The sequence below is a fragment of the Lissotriton helveticus genome, chromosome 5_1 (genome assembly GCF_964261635.1).
Source record: "Lissotriton helveticus chromosome 5_1, aLisHel1.1, whole genome shotgun sequence".
NCBI lineage: Eukaryota > Metazoa > Chordata > Amphibia > Caudata > Salamandridae > Lissotriton > Lissotriton helveticus.
The window spans coordinates 268,884,157-268,907,334 of record NC_136065.1 but is presented as its reverse complement, the minus strand read 5'-3'; the positions used below and the strand labels follow the sequence as shown (position 1 = coordinate 268,907,334).

The window sequence follows — 23,178 nt, the reverse complement described above, 5'->3', positions numbered from 1 at the left end:
GGTCTTTGTTATAGGGCGACAGGCGCTGCGTCGCATGGGCTGGTGGGGCAGATTAACAGCAGAGACTCCGTTGTGGAAGAACGGGAGGCTCCGCGGGCTGGCCTCGTTGACGGGGTTTGGTGGGTGGGACGCCATCGGGATCTCGTCACTAGGACATGTACTGACCGGGGTCACCCTCAAATCATTCCAGGAGCTCAGTACCGAGTTCCAAATGCCCAAGACCCAATTATTTCGCTATCTACAGTTTCGTCATGCGCTAGCGCCTAGCATTGCTGGCTTGGAGTCATTACCGGAATTCAGCCCAATGGAGGCGAAAGTCTTCATGGGAGACCTCGGCGATAAGAAAGTGTGCCGAATCTATCAAACGCTAGTCACACACTGCTCCTCCTCCCTGCTTCCCCTTAAAGATGCCTGGGAGAAAGACGTTGGACCCTTAGATGATGATGATTGGCGGGAGGCACTAGAGTCCCAAGAGGGACTGCTATAGCGATACGACTCAGGCTCATCCAGTTCAAATACTTACACAGGGCCTATTACACCCGGGAACGGTTGTGGAAGGCGGGCCTGATCGTGTCCCCGGAGTGCCTGCGCTGTGGAGTTGAGAGGGGTACGCTGCTGCACACTGTGTGGTCTTGTGCTGGCCTGACCAGATTCTGGAGTGGTGTATGGAGTTGTTTGTCAGAGGTATTGGGGTGGGATCTTCCCCGCACCCCCCGATTAGGGCTCCTCCATGTATTGGAGGGTGTAGGAGGAAATGTATACAAGCGCCATCTATTGTTACTTGGTCTAGTCGTTGCAAAAAGGGACCTGGCACAAGCATGGAAGGGAGTGCGAGCCCCCCCACTGTGTGCATGGAAGGCTGGCCTGGACTACTTTATGAGGCTGGAGCGTTCGGATGTTTGAGGCCAGAGGATGCCCCCATAAGCATTATAAAATCTGGAAAAGGTGGGCGGAGTATAGGGGGTTGCTTCTGGACCCTCCGGCAGAACAGGGGGATGGACTACAGGTGGAGGAGGACCCTCGGGCCTAGGGAGGTGCGCCATACCGGGCACACTACGACCAAGTGCTGAAGGCTTAATGTGATCACGTGCATGGGGTTAGGGAGAGATAAGGGGTGGGTAGACGGGAAGTTGGGTGGTTGGGTGGTTGGGGTAATGGGGGTGGAGGTGGGGGGGGGGTTCTTATTTTCCTCTTTTCATTGATTGGGCTATGCAATAATACTGAAACTTGTCACGATATTTGGTGGTGATCTCCTGATTGTGGAGAGCCGCATATATGCTTTTACCTGATCAATAAAAATTTGTTGTGAAAAAAAAAACACAAGCATGGCAATGTATACTAAAACTAGGGTCACCAGATGAAGGAGAGTTTGCGCTCGTTCACTATAGAGGCACCCTCTGTCGTGACTTGTGGACTTCAGTGTGGCCTTTTGGAAGTTCAATTCCCACCTGTCTACTTCGAGTCCAACTCGGTTAAGACTGTAGCACTTTGACTAGAGTGCTTACATGATATGAATCTGTAGCAGAGGTCGAAGTGGGCGGGGTCAGAGGAGAACGCCGTGCCCATACTTGTTTAATTTGACAAAAACAGTTCTGCTACCTTTTTTTTTTTTAAGACTACCGTCCTGGGACTGTTCATTCCTAAAGTTGAGACGAGTCGGCTGAAGAGGATGGGAGAGAGTCTCCAGTGATTTTAAGTCGAGCAAGGGACAGACAGCTAAACAAGGAGCAAACATTTGGGCCAGGGTGTCTGCTTCCTGAAAGAAATGTAAATAAGTGTAATTATTTACTCTGCAAATGTAAAGACTGATTGGAAGTCAGTATTTGCTTTAATTGAGGGAGTTATCGTGGTATTGAGACGGTGTTATCAGCTGACCTGTTGAGTACATGCTTTTAATAGTTCTAAAATAGTTTACATTGGATTTAGTCTATTACTAAAATCTGTTTTGTGGAAGCACTTTATTCAAACTTTTATATGTTTTTGCGCATTTTGTGGCAACCGATCTTATACCCTGTGTAAGGTAAGTTTAAAACATTGACTTGCATATTCACAGTTATTTCTGGCACAGGCTTAGCCCTCCGCGTACTAAAGAGCCAAAGTCACTATTTCTCAATGCACCAACGAGGATTCAGTTCTGTAATTCTCTGGTTACATATAAAAACATGAGAAGTGATCACATTAACCAATAGAGCTTTCATGAAGTAAAATAGGTCATCGCTTACTGATTAGTTTAACTTGCAATTATTTTTCATGTAAGGTATGCTTTGTTCTACGCAGTTACTTGAGGGTGAAACGCCAAATGGTTAGAGAATATTTTGTTCTTTTTAGCCACGACTTTGATCCCGCCCCCATGCTCACTATCCCTATCTCCATTGCACTCAGGATCACAATTCCCATCCTTTTCTTGATGCACTTTGAGTGCTGATCTGTAGTTCATTCTGGACACAATTGGAGTGTCTGCCCACTGTGTCCCCTTCCAGAACCTGCAGTATTGCATCCCACACACTGGCAGTCCCTTCTTGGTTATATTCGAAACAATGCTTAATCGAAATTAGGAGTGTAAATATTCATCAGTGGCACATCCAGGGTGCTCTTGCTGTATCACCCTTCCTTGTCCTGCATACATTTGGTAACTTGGAAAGGCAACTTGTGGCAGACCCATGTTAGTATTAACCCTAGGGTAGGCTGAGAAGTTTGTGAAGTACAGTTGGCCTCTCCATCCTTTCTGTTGTACCATCCCTTCCATCTTTGTGAGGGGAGTCTACTGCATGTAAGAAATGTGAGTCCTTCTCTTCTCGATGTAGGATAGACTTGCGTACCTTTTCGCCACATTTTTCACCCCCCTGACATTCCAGGTGAGGAATTCAGTGAGCTCATGTGTGTAATTGATTGTCATGAGCCTGCTTTTCTACCCAATTCAGTGACGAGATAGCCGGGTGGCCAACTCCTGAGATCCATACCCTATTTTCCCGTTACTGTGTGTGGTAGTCTTCATGCAGTATCTCCCCAATGGCGACCCATCGAACACTTTAACACATATAACTCTTAGCAGCGCCTCCCTTGAACTGAAGGCAGTGGCTCCCAATGCGCCATAAATAAAATAAATATGATTTCCACTTAATAGCCGTTTTTCACTAATTCGAGTTGGTCTAAGTGTTTGGGGAGGTGAAGGTGTCCTGGAGGTCGGTGTCCCCACAAGCCCCGCTGGCCCACCCAAGTTTAAATGAGTGTTGAAGCAAATGGCCGGTTAAGAATTGCAATGACCCAACGGTCAGGGTTAGCGTCTCAGGTTTTATTTCCTGACCACGATCAGAACAAATCAACCGTAGATCGTGATGTTCCCGCTGGCATTAAAAGTTCGCAGTCCAGGTTTGATGTGAATTCGGATCCGAGTTTGCCCCCTCGCATGCTTTGTCCTTGGAGCTCTCTGATGCATTCCTGTGCCAGAGGCATGTCACTGCCTCCACTGCCCGCTCCTTTCTCATTGTGTTTGACATGTTGGTCTACTGGCTGGTGTTGCACTCGTCCTTCAGTGGGAGAATGTGGTTTATATTGACCCAGTGCATATGTTTTTACTCAGTCCCACACTTCCTTAGAGGTCTGTGAAGAAGCAAGTTTCATTGTCCCTGTTAATCTTCACTTTGGTGGGGAAAAAGAGCGCATATTTCAATCCTTTATCTCAAAGTCTTTGTTTCATATCTGAGAGACTGCATGGCACAAGCCCTTTTTATGAGTATCTGAAATGTTTCATGTTTTTGTAGGAAGCTGTTTTTTTATGTAGTGCACCATAATGCGGTACATTACGTATAAAGTTCAGACTACCTTTATTCGCTTACAGGCTTTAAATTCATAATCCCAAATGTTCTTTGTGGTAGTGTGGGTGAGCAGTTTGGGCTTACCACACTGTGGGGTTAAGCATTTGTTGTACAATCAAGAAGAAACTCGAGCCCTATTTAGAAAAATAAGACATATTGGTATTTTTTCCGACTCCAACATTATCAGAATCAGGTAGGTACTTTAGACATTATCAATTTTTACAGTACCAAATGGCAGCGGTCAAATTTGAGGCATGAGCCTCGAACACAGTAATGTTATCCTATGGGTATAAAAAGGACTAGCTTAGTTGTGTAGAGAGACTCAGAGGATACGTATGTTGACAAACCGTTTTGGTTTGATCATGAAGCCGTCACCCACCAACCTAGTTGGTGGCATGCTTCATCATCGGGCCCACCACAGTGACACCGAATGTGTCCCGGGTGTGCTACGACTCCAGATTACTGAGGAGCTGGTATACTTGCTGAATGTGCTGTGTTGTGAGTATGAAAGTGATTTAAAAGCTATGCAGTGGGTCCCAGTTCCCGAGGGGTACATTTTTATGTTTGGGCCCCTGCTAGCGAATAAAAAGGCAAACGGACGCGTTGGAGTGAGTTATGAGCTCCTTCGTCCTGTGTGGTCTACATGTTTCAGCCAGGCCTTTTATTTACAACTGGCTTCCCGCAGCAGGACGACAGGTCCAAGGAGCACACAGATCGGCAATTCCGGTCTTCTCTCCCTGCCAGGTGACCCAAGGAAGCTTTAACAGCAAACAGCAAGTTAAATCAGAGGGAATCCCCCTCTAACACGTAACGCATCTTAGCGAGTGCGACACTTTTATAAAAAACAACACCAGTCACTTCATATATTTATTTTCACTCACACATACTCATTGGTCCTGAGGAAAGCCAGTTGTAAATAAAAGGCCTGGCTGAAACATGTAGACCACACAGGACGGAGGAGCTCATAACTCACTCCAACGCGTCCGTTTGCCTTTTTATTCGCTAGCAGGGGCCCAGACATTAAAATTTACCCCTCGGGAACTGGGATCCACTGCATAGCTTTTAAATCACTTTCATACTCACAACACAGCACACTCAGCAAGTATGCCAGCTCCTCAGTAATCTGGAGTCGTAGCACACTCGGGACACATTTGGTGTCACTGTGGTGGGCCCGATGATGAAGCATGCCACCAACTAGGTTGGTGGGTGAGGGCTTCATGATCAAACCAAAACGGTTTGTCAACCTACGTATCCTCTGAGTCTCTCTACACAACTAAGCTAGTCCTTTTTTGATAAATTACATATAAACCAGGGGATCCGGACTAGCCTATCTAGTCCTCTCTCTCTATATTGATTTGCTGATCCTATGGGTATAGCCATAGCGGAGAAGCTGCTGCTGGTATTTTGTCCGGCGGGTCAGTGAGTTAGAGGTTCTCACGGTTCTCTGTGTACCAGCTGTAGAGGGAAAAGGAACACAGCAGGGCCACTCTCTGTCTGGAGCTGGCATCTCTCGAAGTCCCTCGACGTGCAGGTAAGTTTTGGCGGCGGTGGTGTTCCGACTGAACACAAACCAGCCTTGGTACTTGCAATTGGCTCCACTACTATAGGTATGGCTGCTGGGTAGTTCCTGACCTTTCCAAACTTAGCAGGGAGAAGGAACTGACCTCCCGGAGCAACAAATGATTTCTTTTTGGGGTGCTGCCCTTTATTGTCCGCTCAGATCAGAATTGTGCCAACATCCTTTTTACTCTCATTAGGATTGTATATCTGTGTACCAACATAACAAAAAACTTTGACACAGCCAATAGCTCTCTCATGGGCAAGACCTATTGGCTTTGCCAGTGCTACTATAGGTTGTTCATCAAGGCCATGACATTTTGTGAATAGCTACGGTACATTGTCCCATTTCTGTTCCTTTTAGATTTTGCTGAAGGTGCATTAAGAAGTTCTTGTTTTACACTAGATCCAGTGAGTGGTCTTTGATGTGTGTACAAACCTGAACGATAACATTTTAATGCTTGCTTATGGCTATTTTTGAATAGAAAGAGCATGCTATTTAGTTTCTTTAGCCTGTTTCGAAGACAGTGTTATTCACCAATTCCCTTGTTCATTAATTTATTTTACATTTGTGTTCTAATAACTATATTGTTGTATGTACAGCATGTATATTCGATAAGTAAACCCTTTCTGGGACATGTAAGCCCATAACTTTAATCGGAAGTTTTCAACTTCTCGTCCCAGAGTGCAAAGCTCTCTTGGCTTAAAAGCCATGTGTACTTGACGATTGCACACTTGACAATTGCTTCCTTGGCCACTGTGCCCCACACATGCACTTTTTTCATGTTTCCCTTTGTTTGCTTTTTAAATTAACCACTTACAATACATATGGCCAGGTATTGCAGAGTACCCGCCCCAATGTTGACATCATTTCCCCCCAACCCTGAATAGCCCATGGGTACCACAACCCGTCCTCTCTCCCTTGAGGCATAGATAGACAACAAAATTATCTTGGATTAGGGGTCGGAATAACCCCGGACGTATTTTATTAAGATCCTAAGACAATTTTATATTTACAATACGCAGAAAACACGTCCATCTGTCCAGAATATTCATACACCAAATTTGTTATACAGTGTGTTTATTTCGTATGGCTAACCTTAACATATTATCTAATACATAACGATTCCTATCCCAGACAAAGTATTACATTATTGTTTTCTACGTATCCCTAATTGAGCCTACGGGCAAGGTCATGACTGGTCCAAGTATGTGCTAGGTCCACTTCTCCGACCTGTGTGACCTTGCGTATGAGGCCCTGGTTGCCCAGAAGGTTACCTCCTTTGGGTACCCCCTATGCCCTCAAATACAACCTTCCAGAGGCGGCTGTGCTGCTATGCCAACTTGGCGCCCATGCAGGGATTAGCCAAAAGGCCTACTGGAAGCGTAACTTCTTCACCCCCGCACCCAGCAGCCTACGCCCTCAATACTACCTCCTCAATACTACCTCCCAGGGGGTGTGTTGTTATGCTTAACTTGGCGCTCATCCGCCTGTGCTGGGATTGGCCCAAAGGCCTAACCAGAAACTGAACTTCTCCACACCCAGCACCTCCAGCCTACCAGTCGTAAACGCCCCCTGTAGTTCTATGAGAGACCACTGTTCCCAGGCGTCCCCATTGACAATTGTGATGCCTACCTAAGGACCGTAAAATGCCCCACCAATCATGACCTTACTACAGACCAAGGGTACCATAACTTAAAATACGACAATGACTCCCTGCAAGAGAAAATAGTTTGTTATGTAACAGTCAAATGCCTAAAATAGATTGCCACCTGAAAGAGAAAATAATCAGGGAACAGAACGACCTGAAAGAGAAAAATTCAAAAGACATGTAACGGAACATAAGGAATGTACTCCTTCACTATGCTGCCTCAGGTTATGGTCGGTGGGCAAAAAAGATCTCCGTCGGTTAGATGGTTTCCGTTGGGGCTTTGTGGAGGGGCAATGGAAAAGATTGTCCCGCCGCTCCACAACTTCTTTTATCTGGGCATCCCAGAAACCGGCCAGATCCAGATTAGACCCGTCTACGTATGCCTATGAAGCACTTGCGTGCTTCCGGGGCATGTTCCCTTCCGAACCTCAACAAATCAAGGGCTGGTGCCAGCGGCCTTACCATGCGCCAGCACCAGTCCCCACCCCCTCAAGGCGCCGGGAATCAGCAGAAACTGCCATAAGTGCGGCGTGCCAGAGCCTGGTTGGCACCTTAGCAAACTTCATCTTCAGACTAGTTTTCATAGCGACCTTCTTTGAAGATGCATCTTAATTTTGCTAATGACGTTTATTAAGAAAAGGTGCCCTACTCCTAGCTTCTGTATTGCTTTATCATGGGATTTACTTTGTAGCCGAGCGGGAGAGAAGGGCATCACACACAGTCACCCAGCTATTCTTGAATACTCATGTTAACAAAAAGCCAGACCTTCTGGTTTTTGCCAGTGCTTGTTAGTTTCACTTCTTCCACCCAGTGAACTGTTGATTCAGGCTGTTTGAGATCCAGTGAGGCTTTGCAGAGAAGTCGATCTCATGAATTCCCTCTTTGGCTAGTTGTTTGCCAGTAGTTAGTGGTCTCTGTCAGAAGGTCATCGGCGGGGTCATCACTGTATGTGTCACCTGTTCTGTCGCAGTCAGAATCAGATCCTTAGGATGTCCAAGAGTAATGAGTCTAAAGCAGGCCTGGGCGTATTTCGCGGAGTATCCCTACACGGAACTCCTCAAAGTGACAAAAAAAACTATGCGTTCCGCAAGTGGCGGAGTGCGGTGCTAACTGCCGTTCACGCTGGTCTTCCTGCCGCTCGGGTAGAAATTCTACCCGAGTGGCAGCTTGCGCTTCTGCACGTACCTGGTGCCAGAGGGGAAAAACTCTGCTGCATTATGCAGAGCCGAGTTATTTGAACTTTGCGAGCTGCGCAGAGAGAAGAAAACTCTGCAGACTCCGCGAATGGAGCAGAGTTCACCGCCCAAGCCTAGTCTAAAGCAAGATAGACCGAGAATGTGGCTTCTCCAACAGCACGCATGACTGTGTACCGCTGCTGGGCACCTCTGTTGGTCCTTTCCTCACATTCTAGATACAAGAGCCAATCACGTGGATAACATGGTGATTGATGGCGGTTGGTACCAGCCAATGGGCCTGGCAGGTAGGTTTATTGGGAGGGTTCTCAAAACACCCGTCAACCTTCTATAGAGAGAGGCTGGTGAACTTCCGGTCAGTTGGAGGCTATGGTGTCTGGTGAAAGCTTTTTTTCTGTTCAGCTGTGATGTTAAGTATTGATGCTTACATTAACTGTATTGAACTGAGCCAAGGAGCACTAGGAACCTGCACTCGACTGTTAGGAGGGGACAGCAACCGGACACCACTTCCAGTCAGGGAGTGGGGAGGGCATTTTACAGGGACGAAGGCAAGGAAGTGGACATACATGTGGGCACCACAACGAAGATACAATAAAGACTCAAAGGCTGACCTACCTGTCTGCGCGTGTTCTTGTGTGGCGACATGACAACTGGCAATGAGGAGGTAGGATCTGGAATCACCCCAGAAGCGCGTGCCTCAGATGATCGGACGGAACCAGGAGCCCATCCTGGTCTGCCTACTGCAAAAACGAAGGGGCGCGACGTCAGCAGTCCACCCTGGTCGCAAGAAACTGAGCCAGGAGCCTACACTGGTCTTCTGACCCCATGACGAGAAAACACAAAATCGGGAGCCCACCCTGATCGCGAGTAAAGCGAAGCTAGGAGACCACCGTGGTCCGCGTGCGGAGAATAGAAGCAACTTCGGGAGCCCACCCCGGCTGCATCAAAAGAAGAAGGTGAGGAGAAGGGGAGCAGACATCCGACCATGACTGCAGCCGCCTGCTGACTAACAAGAGAGCCCCGAGCCTCCCACAAAGATTTCAAGCTGAAATCTTCCGAGAACTCGGCCACCTTAGAGTCAGGCGGGAGAACCATTCACAGGCTGAGAAGAGCCCGGCGGCCATCTTGGAGTTAGGCAATGAAAGAGCTAAAGACTAACAGAAAAAAAATCAGCGGCCATTTTGGAGTCAGGCAGGAGAGCACGTAAGGAGCTGAAGAAGACCAGGTGGCCATTTTTAAGTCAGCCAACACAATAAAAGGCCCAAAAGAGGGGAAACTAAAGGAAATTGCCACAATGAAAGATGAAATAAAGAAAATAAAGGAGAAATGAAAAGAAATAACAAAAAAATAAAGGTAAAAAAGGAGAAATAAAAATATATTACAACGACAAAAGGTGAAAGAAAGGAAACCAAGTACAGCAAAAGAAGGTCTGCACAACAACAAAATGACAGAAGACGCAAGCGACAAAAATAGCACAAACACAATTTTCCGCAGACCACTACCGTTCAGCTTGTCAGAACCACAAACAGCCATTCGGTGGGAAAGATGGATAAGGCAATTCGAACTATTCATGCGTGCCACATGCAAGGGATACACAGATGACCAGAACATAGACTTGTTCCTAAACTTCGTAGGTGATGAGATTGAGGACCTGCTAATAACATTTCCACAAGATCAAACAGCAACATACAAGGGACTAATTAAGTGCCTCACAGACAAATTTGACCCGCAAGGAAAAGTAGATTTCGAGAGGTACACGTTCAACACCATGTGTCAACTAGCAGAGGACTCTCTCGACGATTTCGCAACCAGACTGTGGAAACTAGTAACATATTGCGAATTTGACAAGTTTGACAACGAAAAAGCGATACGACTGTGCATCATTGAAGGTTGTCAGGAGTTGCGCGCACGATTTCTGAAGGAACCATCCTCGCTCGAGAAAATACTGACCATGGCCCGAGTGGAGGCCAGAGCAACAACACATGCAGGACAGATGGAGCTGGGAAGGGCAAGAAGAGTAGAACTAGCGAACCGTGTAACTGGAAATGTCAAGAACAGAGACAACACACCGCCACCAAGAAAGAAGCAAGAAAGATTGATGCGGACTTGAATTTCCACATATACCGGCTCATGCCCGGCAATGGGCCACAGATGCAGAAAATGCAACAGAGAAAACCACTTCGCAAGCACCTGCATAAGTGGACAATTTAAAAGTGAGCGAAGAAGACCAGCAAGACCAGGAACAGTGACGAGCAGAAACACAAGGCACATGGAAACAGAAAATCGCAGTCTCTCAGTGGAATCGGATGGAGCAACCGCGCCAGAGGCTGCGGAACGACTGTATCTGATGTCAGATGCCCCAGCGGAAAACCGCACGCCAGAACCCATTAATCTCGTGGAACAACATCAGATAAAGAAAACTGCGACAGTGAACATTGAAGTAGGAAGACACAGCACAAGCTTCATATTAGATAGGGGAGCTACATGGAACATCATGTGCATGTCAGAATACGAGAAGATGAGGGTGAAACCGCCATTATCACCGTCCACTGTTGATGTATTCACCTGGAGCTCGATAAACCCAGTAGTAAACATGGGGAAGTTCACAGAGACATTAACTTACAAAGAAAGGTCAAGCAGAGAGGAAATACATGTCCTACGAGGAGACATTCCTGCACACTTGTCTGCTACGCAACATGACCGCACAGGTGATGGGTCTCCTAGCAATGACCTACAACATGTCAGAAAGACCGAACATTCTGATAGAACCTTCGGCCATACTACAAGGGCAGGGCAAACTAAAAGAAATCAAATAACACTGTACATCAATGAAGTGATAAAACCGGTGGCTCAACATCCCCGAAGAGTGGCCATACATCTGCAACCACAGGTAGTAGAAGAAATCCAAATCCTGCTGGCACAAGATATCATAGAGCCAGCCGACGGACCGACCCCCTGGGTGTCTCCAATAGCACAGCTACGGGTCACAAAAAACTGAGGCACTTGTTTTATGTGTGAACAAAATGAGTAGTATGGTGTCACTTCCTGCCGTCTGCCCCACTTTTATTATAGTATAATGCACGCAAACATCCTAACCTGCCAGGGAAGTGTTAATTTGCAAATATTTGCTCTTTCCATAAACAAGACATGCTTTATAAATGCTATAACATTCCCCTAACTTCTAAGCACCCACTGTATACTGAAAGAGGAAAGTGGTATTTTCATTTGGTAACATATTAAGTTGCATCTATCGAGCATATTGTGGATATAATAAGGCACTGTTTGGTTGTACGCCTGTATGAAGCACTCGGGCTGTTAGTCGTGTTCTTTATGTCTCCCATAATTACCTGGTGATGTGTAATATAATAATTTACTGCTGGTAGTACGTTATTCTAGTTGTATTACAAAGAGTTACATTATTATATAGGATCGTTTTTTTTTTTTCTCAGCCCATAACAAAGGTTAACACTTCGCCTAGTGGTAGTGGTTTACCTCATTAGTGTGACAGGCAGAGTGTGCCCTATTAGTAATTCGAGTCAGTGACGTAGGCCCTGAGTTTTCTAAGTGAGCCCTCTAACTTGTTAATAAATGTATTTAGGACGTTGCAAAGTTTAAAATAAGCCTCGGAATTGAGGCACGTTAGGGAAACAAACGTATGATCCAAAGACCATTCTGCCTTCGCCAGACATGTACTAGAAAGCAATCACCCTGAAAGTGCTTAGTGAGGGGGTGGAAGTGTCGGTTAGAGATGGCGATTCCTTGCATGGCTAGTGAGGGGGCGCGCGCATTGTGTCCGGGGCTCGAGCCGAGCTGCACCTTTTAATATGCAAATGCGCGCAGCTGTCAGAAGCAGCGGGATTCCTCCCACACTCTCCTGCGACTTCCCCCTCGGCGGCGAATGCCCCATGATAAACATTGACTGGCTTAGTATTTTGTGTAAATAGCACTTAAACACAACTGAGTATACAGTTCTGCATTACAGACTAGTTCAAGGTTGCATTCCATCGCGTTTAAAAACAAACCCCCCCCAAAAACCTCTCTTTCCTTAGACATGATTTGTATCCACGAAATGTATTGTTTGGGTCAAGGTACACAAAGATCCTATTCAAACGTAATCCGTCCAATGGGAGCGCCGGCTGTCTCTTCTTATTCAAATAAATGGCGGCTATCCGGCTCCTGTCAGAGCAGCTGGGCCCTCCCCGCTGACAGGGCCTGCGGACCCAACGGCTGCTTAGGTTACTGAAGGGAAACACTGGCCTCGGGTTACAGCCACCAGGCAGAGCAAGCAACTTCCAGCACTGGATGGGGGAGAGCAGCCAGCCACCAGAGCGCGGCGTCCCCGGGACCTGCAGCGGGGTCCGGGACAGCGCCTCCTCAGAAGGGCAAGGAAGCCCGTCCACTTCATAGCGCCTCCTAGGAAGGGCAAGGAAGCCCGTCCACCTCATAGCGCCTCCTCAGAAGTGCAAGGGAGCCCGTCCACCTCATAGCGCCTCCTCATAGACCAGTGCCCATTCTCTTCATGGCGCCTCCTCAGAGGTGCACTGCCTTCCTCTGTTCTGGATGAGCACAGACTAACCTCGGAATACATCCTCATGGAGCACAGGCACTTTTCTGCACGCAGCCTCCTGCGCGGCAGCACGCGCACTGAGCACAGCCAAAACTCTGAGCACAGCCTGCTCGGGAGGAGCACAGCCATGACGGAGAACAGCCGACTCGAGAGGAGCAGGACCGTGGAGCACAGCCGCATTGAGAGGAGCACAACTGTGGAGCACAGCCGCCTTGAGAGGAGCACAACTATAATGGAGCAGAACCTCCTTGAGAGGAGCACAACTATGGAGCACAGCCTCCTTGAGAGGAGCACAACTATGGAACGCAACAACGTGCACCGTGTTTCACTGTGTGCCAAATCCTCCGGCGCCCTGGACCGCTCGTTTTACCTCACGACCTCCGGTGAGTGCCAGGCAGGGACCCGCGTGCTCATGTGTTTGTTTCTACAGCTTGACGTTCACGTGACGAGGGCAAGTAGACATGTTGCCACTTGAATAACAGGTGCTTTTCACACAGCAATGTTAATGTAAACGTTTTTAGAAGGTTCTCATTGAGTTTAAGGTTTACACACATGCATTGAGTTAAAATCATACCTTGTTTTAGACCTTGATTAGAAGGCTTGGATCATAGGTTGAGTCTGCTGGGTCAGAATGTATAGCACCTGCAATACACCCACCTGAACATTAAGCGCATCACCTCCTGAGCTATCTCTCATATGATACACCGTCCCCATTGAGGTTTCCCATCTTGGAAGATGCACGCTTCTCAACTGGATCTTAAAGCAAATTGTACTTGTATATCATCTCTTTTATGCAGAGCTGTCGCAGATTAGTGATGTCAGTGAGCTGTGCAGCAGGAAAGGAAACTGCGCTGCCAGCTTCTTGTGTAGGCTCTGCTGTGAAATCAGATGTATTCTAGGCACATGGCTACAGAGACACAGGTAGTTGGCAAATTGAGACGAGTGGGTGCTCAAATCCTACAGCTACATGCCTCCATACATTCTTCACACTACCTGTTCCTTAGTGCCATGTTTCATGAAAAGGGGCTCTTCCTGGACTCTTGTAAGGTGAGAGTAGTGGCAGTCGTTTTACTCCTCCCACATGCACACCCCCAGGACTCCATTTGTCCTGGGTGTCTCCTTCAGACAGCCCTAGCAACCCTTTGATATGCTGGGATTTCTTTTTGAAAGGTTTCAACTTCAAGTCCCAGAATGCAAAGTTCTCTTGGTTCAATAGCCAGGTGTACTTAAAGGTATCACATTTGACATTTGCTTCCTTGGCCACTGTGACCTACCGATGAGAGGGCAGTGGTAAGCGCTTCGCTCTATACCCTCCCCTGAGAGAGAAAAGCATCTATCGAACCCTACCCCTTCCATTAGAGAGCAGGGTAAGTCATCACATTACTCCTACCCACCAATATAGTGGAATTCATTCTCTGCTTCACCCCAAGAAGGAGCAGTACTCCTACCCAAGCCTCCAAGGAGAGCACACTCCTGTTTGTCTTGTTTGGATCACTGCACTGTTCATTCTTCTTATAGTTTTGTTTGCCCATTACAATTATTGCCTATGTCCCACCGCAAATATTGGTGGCTAAAATGCCAGGACTGAGGGTGCTGCACATGACCTGGACCGCTTGGTAGTTCTGATAAAGAGCAGTTTAAGCCCTACTACACCTTTCCACCTATGAGAGGGCATTAGAAGCCTTTTAACCCTTCCTGCCCCAGGAGAGGGTATTGAAGACCACTGTAGTTCCAGTTTTCTCTCTCCATCCAGATCGAGGAAGTTCTTCCCCCCCTCCACTTCCATACGTAAACAGTCTCACCTCTTCCGGCAACATCTCATACCTTTGTAGCCCCTGCCACACAGGCGGCGCCTCTTAAGTAACCCTCTTTCGTACTGTTTGCTACCCAGGTCCTTCATCCCTGTCCCATAACCTCTGCAAGTGTCAGTTTTGTGCCCCCTTCTCACACATCACTCCATACATACCAAACATGTAGCAGTGGCTGTAGGCCACAGTAAAGAGCACCACAAATTTAATGTCGTCCTTAGTTCGTCCTACGCAGAATGGCAACCGCCAAAACCAAACCTCCCAGCCCGAACCCCAACATTCTGAATACAGCACACAATGGAACTTGCATGTACAGACACAAGAGGAAGGACATTACCAGCATAGGCAAAGTCAATACATCTCGCCTATGCAAGAGCTCTTTGCTTTGGCAATTATTTTAGCTATTAAGTACGCTAGTGTGGATGCTGTTCAGCATGGTTAACACTTAGTGGAGTGGGCTGGGGTGGTGTAGATTGTGGTAGAGTGGAGTGCAGTAGATTGGCGTGGAATGGGGTAGAATGGAGTGTGGTGGATTGGGGCAGATTGGATTGAGGGAGCTGGGTAGGTTAGTGTGATAGATTAGAGTGAAATAGATTGAATTGGGGTGGAGAGGGGTAGATTGGAGTGGGATAGATTGGGGAAGAGTGGGGTGGGGTAGATTGGGGAAGAGTGGAGTGGGGCAGATTGGGGAAGAGTGGAATAGAGTGGAATAGAGTGGGGTAGAGTCGAGTAGACTGGAGTGGAGTTGGTAAATTGGGTGGATTATAGAGGGGTTAGAGTGGAGTGGGGTACATTGGGGTGGGGTGGAGGAGGTTGAAGCGGAGTGGACTTGCGCAAATTGGGGCTGAGCAGATTGGGGGAGTGGGGTGGAGTAGATTGGGATATATTGAATTGGGGTGGAGTGGGTTAGACTGGAGTGGGGTAGATCAGGGTAGACTGGAGTAAATCGGGGTAGACTGGAGTGGGGTAAAATGGAGTGTGTTGGAGTCGGGTGGGATAGGGTGGTGTGGGGTAGATTGGAGTGATGGGTAGATTGGAGTGATGTTGGGTAGATTGGTGTGATGGGTGGATTGGAGTGGAGTGGATTTGGGTTGATTGGGTTAGGTGGAGTGGAGCAGTTTGGGAGTGAAGTGAGCTAGAGTGGAGTGGGGTGGATTGGAATGGGGTAGATGGAATTGGGGAATTAGGGTGAAGGGTTTATTGTAGTGGGATAGATCAGGGTAGAGTGGAGTGGGGTCAATTGGGGTAGATTGGAGTGGGGTGGGGTAGAGTGGGCTGGGGAAGGATGGGGTAGATTGGAGTGTGTAGTTGGGTGGATTGGAGTGTGTAGTTGGGTGGATTGGAGTGTGTAGTTGGGTGGATTGGAGTGTGTAGATTGGGGTAGAGTGGAGTGAGTAGATTGGGGTAGAGTGGAGTGGGGTCTATTGGGGTAGATTGGAGTGGGGTGGGGTAGGGTGGGCTGGGGAAGGATGGGGTAGATTGGAGTGTGTAGTTGGGTCGATTGGAGTGTGTACATTGGTTGGATTGGAGTGGGTACATTGGTTGGATTGGAGTGTGTACATTGGTTGGATTGGAGTGGGTAGAGTGGAGTGGGTAGATTGGGGTAGAGTGGAGTGGGTAGATTGGGGTAGAGTGGGTAGATTGGGGTAGAGTGGAGTGGGATAGATTGGCATGGAGTGAGATGTATTGGAAAAGAATGGAGTGGTGTGGGGTAGATTGGTGTGGTATGGGGTAGATTGGGGTGGGGTGGATTTAGGAAGACGAGTGGAGTTGCAGATTGGGGTAGATTTGAGTGGAGTGTGGTAGACTGGGGTGGAGTGGGGTAGGGTGGATTGAGTTAGGTGGAGTAGATTCTGGTAGATTTTAGTGGGGTAGATTGGAGTGGATTGGGGTAGATTGGAGTGGATTGGGGTAGATTGGAGTGGATTGGGGTGGATTGGGGTAGAGTGGAGTAGATTGGGGTAGAGTGGAGTAGATTGGGGTAGAGTGGAGTAGATTGGGGTAGAGTGGAGTAGATTGGGGTAGAGTGGAGTAGATTGGGGTAGAGTGGAGTAGATTGGGTTAGAGTTGGGTAGATTGGGTTAGAGTTGGGTAGATTGGGTTAGAGTTGGGTAGATTGGGGTGGATACATTGGAGTGGAGTCGATTGTAGCAGGGTGGGGAGAGTGGAGGGGTGTAGAGTGGCGTGGCTTGTGTCATGGAGTGAGTGGCATAGATTGCAGTGGTGTGGAGTCGAGTGGTGTGTTGTAATTTTTAAGTGGAGGGACGTAATGTGGAGTGGCAGGTCATGGACTGCAGTATCGAATAATGGAGTGGCGTGGCGTGGCATGGCGTGGAGTAGCGTTGTGTGGAGTATGCATGCTGTTAGCACACTGACCCTACATACAACACATTTTCAATTGAAATGACCATTACATTTGCACCAAAATACAGTTTTACTGCACACAAACAAAGAAAAGTAAGCCTCAAGCTCCCTCAAAAAGAGAGCTTGACATTTGACCTCCGTCTTTGCAAATGTGACAAGATAAAAACAAGATTTAAAGGCCTGTTTACAGAGTGTGTTTGTGGAAGAACACAGAAAACCAAGTTTGGGCACAAACTCAAACTGGACAGTCTAAAGCCAGCAAATAGAAACCCAGAGAATGTGAATTACAAACCACAAAGCCAATGGTAAGCAACGGGCTGAATGCATTCCCAGGTCAGCTTTCTGAATGTCCCCGAGATGTCTTTAGCAAACCAGACACTGTCTGGTAGTCTTCCACTTAAAAAAAAGTATGAATGGGAATGAACACCTCAGGGGTATAACACGACATTAACAAAGGCAATAACCGTAATCACAATGTCAGCCTTGCGGTAGCAGATATGAATATTACAGAACATAGCCCTGGTGTCAGTGATCTGTACAGAGGTCACTGAAAGACCCCTCCGGCTAGTCTGTACGTCTGTTCTTGTTATGACTCATGGAACCGAAATATTTCCAGTGTTCGTGGAAATAGATCTGTAGGTGGGCGTTTGGTTGTGCACAGGTGTTCAGCTCCTGTAGCAGGTAAACGGGCAGCTCTCTCCCGCCTTCTTTGTTTCTGCTTCGGTTGAATGAACGCTGGAATCTGTAATAATACCAACAGGTAGTCTAGATTGGTAACGCCCCTATTTTTGAATCGGGCTCAAGGGAAACGAGGCGTTTCAGCGCTAGAACCATTGTAATGACGTGGTGAGTAAACCAAATAGAAGAAAAACAAGCATTGACAAAGCCAAACGCCTGGGTTCAATGTGCACATGTTAACGCAGAAGGAGCCCCCAGGAGCGGACGAGCAAGGGCCACTGCTACAAACGAGTCCCTCCTGCAGTTCAATGGGAGCACTCGAGTGGAGGTGGAAGGATACTCTCAAACAGCCAATAGCCTTAGGCGAGAGAAAAACATTACACTGTGTTGAGCGAAGACGTGGAGATTGTCAAGACAATAGCTGGGACAGGCTGATAAAAGGAAGCCTGTGGCTGAAAGGGTTAGACCCAGAGCCCAGTATAGTAGCCAGAGCCCAGTTTAGTATGTATGTTAGCCATAGAGGTCCGTTTAACTACTGCATTGTTATAACCCAGACTTAAAAACTCCTGTAATGTGTAGTAGGAAAGAAATCTTGCTCGTGATTCGCACACAACTCAAACCTGAATGTGCTCTGCGTTTGTAGGATACCACACTATTAGTCCTAAGTTTTCCTTTTTCAAAGTTTTGTTAGTTCCATTGAAAATGTCAGACCTCTCCTTGAATGCATCATGTTTGTAAAATAAAACACATGGGAGTGCAAACTTACAACTGCTGTTTCTGAGGGATGATGGGGAAGAGATGTTGCCACTATGTTGATGAACCTCCACTCCCTTTGACCTGCCTACATTTATGGGTGCCCAATCACCCCTTCCTTCCTAGATTCAAGTGAATTCTTGTGGCTGTAGGTGGTAGCCTTTATACCAGAACCATTTCACGTCTTGATGGTAGGTTCCAGAGATATCGAGCCTTGAATGTTTGATGAATCTTTACCGTTAATCAGTACTGGCTCCACAGTTCTAGGCAGGTCCAGTGGGAGAGCTTGTACTGTGGACACCCTAATTAACTTCCAGCTGAGACCAGCAGTTAAAGACCTATAGGCCTGACATACTTGAGTGCCACATTTAAGGCCCCTGCAGGTGATCAGCCATCTCAAAGCACCAGTGAGCCCCCGGATAATTGACTGCTGATTGGTTTGCTGAAACTGTATCCAGTTCCCCTTCTTTGTAATAGTAACCAAATCCTGAGTGACCCTGCTCACTGGACACCAAAAAGCGAAGAGACACTGTCTAGTTTAGTGTGCATCAAGCAGTAGCACCACTTTAACCCCTTCTACGCTCGTGACGAGCTCAGCTCGTCATGGGCGTAACCTGCGCTACGCGGATGACGAGCTGACCTTGGCATGTAACGCGGGATTTTAAAAATCGCAGCGCGCAGCGGGAAAACCGCTAGCGCGCATGCGGTTAAAAAAAGAGAGGAATGTGATCCACTTCACTTTTGTTTGGTAGGTTGTTGGGTTTTGGGCACCTTGGTCAGCACTGCCTCTGATGTTCCCAGCTTGAACCCAGAAGTGCAGTAAATTGTAGTGACCCATTACCGGAGCATTCACTGATGCATCTCAAAGTGTCCACCAGTGGACAGAAATCCCAACTGTAGAAGACCCTCGCTGATTTTGGTCACTGCTAAAGTTAATATTACTTTCGTACTTTTGTTACTCTTATGGTCAATACCTCCATTTGCTGTAAGCCAGTGCTTAATTTGAGCCTGTGGTTGCAGGTGTGGCCCACCAGAAGTCCTTTTTAGGGGCTGGCACTCATTTTTCTCCATTGGACTTTGTGACCCAGAACAAGAACACACAAGGGATAAAGTAGGCAGAAGAGAAAGATAAAAAACGCTCACAAAGCGAGAAAGCAGGAACTTACAGGAATGAGATAAAGAGGCATGGAGTGTCCGATGGTGGATTAAAGAGGCATTACATGGAATGAAGACTACGCTGTGTTGCTATTTGACACGGTGACATCCAATAGTTCAGGCCAGGGGCTTCTGAGCAAAACTTTGGGCCCGGCACCTATTCATTTACAAGTTAATAACTGTGTAAGCAGGTGCGCTTCAAACTTTTTAATGCCACACCCCTGATCGGGGTGAAATTCCTCAGCCCCCCAACATTTTTTCACAATTATTCTATTAAACTGCCAATATTTAAATATGTCTAGTGTTATTTAAACATTGCAGTTAAGGACTGTTACCGTTTTAAAAATGCAATGAAATACATGATTGCCAAACATACTATTCTGGTCAGGTTGGCCTTACTGACGTGTAAAGGTATCCACAGTGTGATTATTAGAAATGGGTTTGGGGTTTTGAAAAATAGTTGGGAGTCTCTTTACTTTGGACACCTTCTTCCAGCCAGGATGTAATTAACAAAAGATGTTAGTGATTTTTTTTTTACTGAAAACAAAGCACTGTTAGCATAATGGGTCTTTTGTCCAGAGGCTCGCACCCGCACCCCCGCCCCCCCCCCCGCCCCGATCACTTGAAGCCCCCTAGGGTGGCTCGCCCTCCCACTTTAAAGACCTCTGGTGTAAACCCTTCTGTGGTCCTATCTCCACTCCAAAATGTGTGTTGGGCTTTCTGCTTGTCTTTGGGTTGCCTGATACCAACCGGCGTACTTTACTCACGTGTTTAATAGCTATCTATTGTTTTCGAAAGATGATAACTCTGACTGGACATTAGGTACATTCCATGCAAGGAGTGTCATTCTCTTGCCTGGGTTCCACACTTACTCGTGTCGTCATGAGATGTCTGTGACTATTTTCCAAAATTGCTCTTGGAAACACAAGCCCCTGGGGCCTTGTGAGGCCAGTGATAAAAGATAATGTACACCACGGATACTGTCCTGTGACTGCTCGCTGTCCATGACCCAGAGAAAAGCCATGGCAGGACAGAAGAGTGGGAAACCACAGCAATGTGCAGTAAAAAAAGATAAATCCAAACATCCGTTGAAAAAAGTGTTCAAGCTCCTAGTTGAGCTAAATCAAGAGGAGTTGATACCCAGTATCCCATAAACAAAGACCTACAAGATGGCTAGCTAGATAGAGCATTTTAATAGCACACGTTATAGCATGACGTCTCTGGGTGCTGGATTATATCCGTTTTCAGGAGGAAGCCAACGTGGGCACTCATTATGTGGGAATTGCAAAAGAAAGTGAAGGTTTGTTACTCTGGCTTGAGGGTCTACTGTCTCAGAAAAAAGGCACAGAGGTGCCGCTCTAATGTCCTCATTTTATAATCTGGGCTTGGTGCCATAAATACAACTTTAGTTTTCCTGCTGTTGAGCAGTAACCACCTATGTTACATGTAGGCAGCTATGTCTCTAAAGCAGGTTAACACATGTTATTGGTCCAAAGATCCTTCAACTCTTTCTAGCTGATGTCAATTTCAAACCAGCAAATAATCCCTTGTAAAATGTAATGTTTAGAGTTTAGTTTCTCCTCAGCCCCTCCTTGGTAGCGATTAACTGGACGTGCTGAAGCTCTAGCGTGACGTCACGTTTGCCTTACCCCCACTCATGTTAGGGGAGCTGGGGTAGCTAGGGACTTCTTTTGTGCAACTGACTTGGGCTTCTGATGGAGTCTGCCATTTGGACCCTTATGCCCGCTTTCCTTCTGCTAATAAAAACATAGTGGTAACACTTAACAGAATAACAAGATTTTCATGGAAAGGAAAGGAATAAGTTTATGATTTTGGCACAGGCAGGTTACCCCAAGAATCTGTGTTTCCTGTCCTGGAGCCATCGGCGACCTACAATCACCATTCCATAGAGACTGTCTGCCTTGTTCTATGCATCCCCCCCCGGCCCACCATCGGTCACACACACGCCATGTAGGGGGATGCCATGGATCACAGGTGCAACCCTTGTTGTCCCTTGCGACCTCTATAACTCATTCAACAGTACAGCCCTCTTGTGAATATACCATCAAATTAACCAGATGAAAGGTTTAAAAAAAAATCTAAAACTTCTTGCTATACTTATTACTATTACATGAATAACGAGCATCGGCAAAGTCAATAGGAATGGTGGGAGATTTTTTTTATTACTGCAAAGATATGCCATAAAAATCAATGAAAAAATGACGCTTAAACCTTGCAATTTATGTTTGGTTTTTAGTAGCCTCTGTTATTTCAAGATGGAAGACATTTGTCATATCATCTGTAGCTGCCCTGCACTAATAGAGGAACGTAGGAGGCTGCTAAGGTCGGACTTTAATAGTCAAATTATATGAACATGCCGACAAGTAGTCATAGCCAGTTTACAAGGAGAAAGCTTGCCAATTTACGGGTAGATTTTTGAAGTTTATAGAAATAGTGGAGAAGAAATTGCTCAACTGTGGACAATGAGGATGGTTTTATTTATACTTGGTTTTATACATTGATGAAAAGTTTTTTTTAATTATCTGTTCTTAATAATGTATGAAATGTAAGAAGAATTGTATAATGTTGTTTTAATTGTAAGTTTTAGTAACTGAACAATACATTTTTCATTCATTCATTCATTAGTTGTTCAAATTTGATATCTAAAAAATAACAATTCCTTACAGTTTTAATAGAACAGTATGGGTCCTTCCTAGCAGGCAAGTGTACTTAGAACAGGTATAAAATCCATCATTAGCTGTAAATGCATGTCACAGGAAAATGTGACTCTTATTGGCGCATAGAAAAGATGCTACTTTATTTGAATTATTGGAACCTGAATACATAGTCTAAACAAGCAAGAATGTATAAAAATAAAAAAAGCATAAAGAATGAAAAGAAAAAAATATTAGAAATGTTAAGTAGTTTCTTACCACCTTTCGCGCTGAAGTGCTCTTCTTTTAGGACTCTGCGCATTTTATCATTGCTAACCAGTGCTAAAGTGCTCACTCCTTTAAACATGGTAGAATTGGCTTACACTCAATTGGCACATTTAATTTACTTGCAAGTACCTTGTAAAGTAGTACTACATGTACCAAGGGCCTGCAGCACAGATTGTGCCTCCCACTTAAGTAGCCCTTCAGACATATCTCAGGCCTGTAATTGCAGCCTTTATGGGCAGTTTTTAAACTGCCATTTCGATTTGTCAAAATAAACCTTTTGCCAGGCCTAAACCTCCCTTTTTTTTTAGTATATATTTTTTTATTTTTTATTTTTTACAATTTATAGAGTGCGCAAATACCCTTGGGTGTCTCGGCGCTGTGGTCAACAGGGTCATGTTAGTTTATTAAAAAAAAAATTCTGAAGGTAAGCAAAGAGGGGCTGGTGTTAATATGAAGAGGAAGGGAGTTCCAAAGTTTAGCAGTTGCGACCAGGAATCTTCTGTCACCCCATGAGGCCTTGTTAGTACGGGGGACAGGCAAAAAGAAAGGTGAAGCAGAACGGAGGGATTGAATAGGGGAATAAAAAGAAAACGCTTTTTTTAGATATCCTGGTCCTAGATCTCGGGAGGCCTTAAAGGCAATGCATACGGCCTTAAATTTGGTTCTTGATCTTATGGGCAACCAATGTAACTGA

General features: G+C 46.3%; 1 protein-coding gene across 3 annotated transcripts in view; it reads left to right on the top strand.

Annotated features, from left to right (window-relative positions):
• The window catches only part of RGS3 (regulator of G protein signaling 3), a 945,383-nt gene that overhangs the window by 271,495 nt on the left and 650,710 nt on the right, over positions 1 to 23,178 (top strand). Inside the window, exon 1 of one of the 3 annotated variants that reach the window (XM_078642173.1) lies at positions 12,810 to 13,167. The exons of the other annotated variants lie outside the window; for them this stretch is intronic. Within the exon in view, the coding sequence (XP_078498299.1) occupies positions 12,810 to 13,167 (358 nt within the window). Of the gene's footprint in view, positions 1 to 12,809; positions 13,168 to 23,178 lie in introns of those variants that run through there. 3 annotated transcript variants of the gene reach the window in all.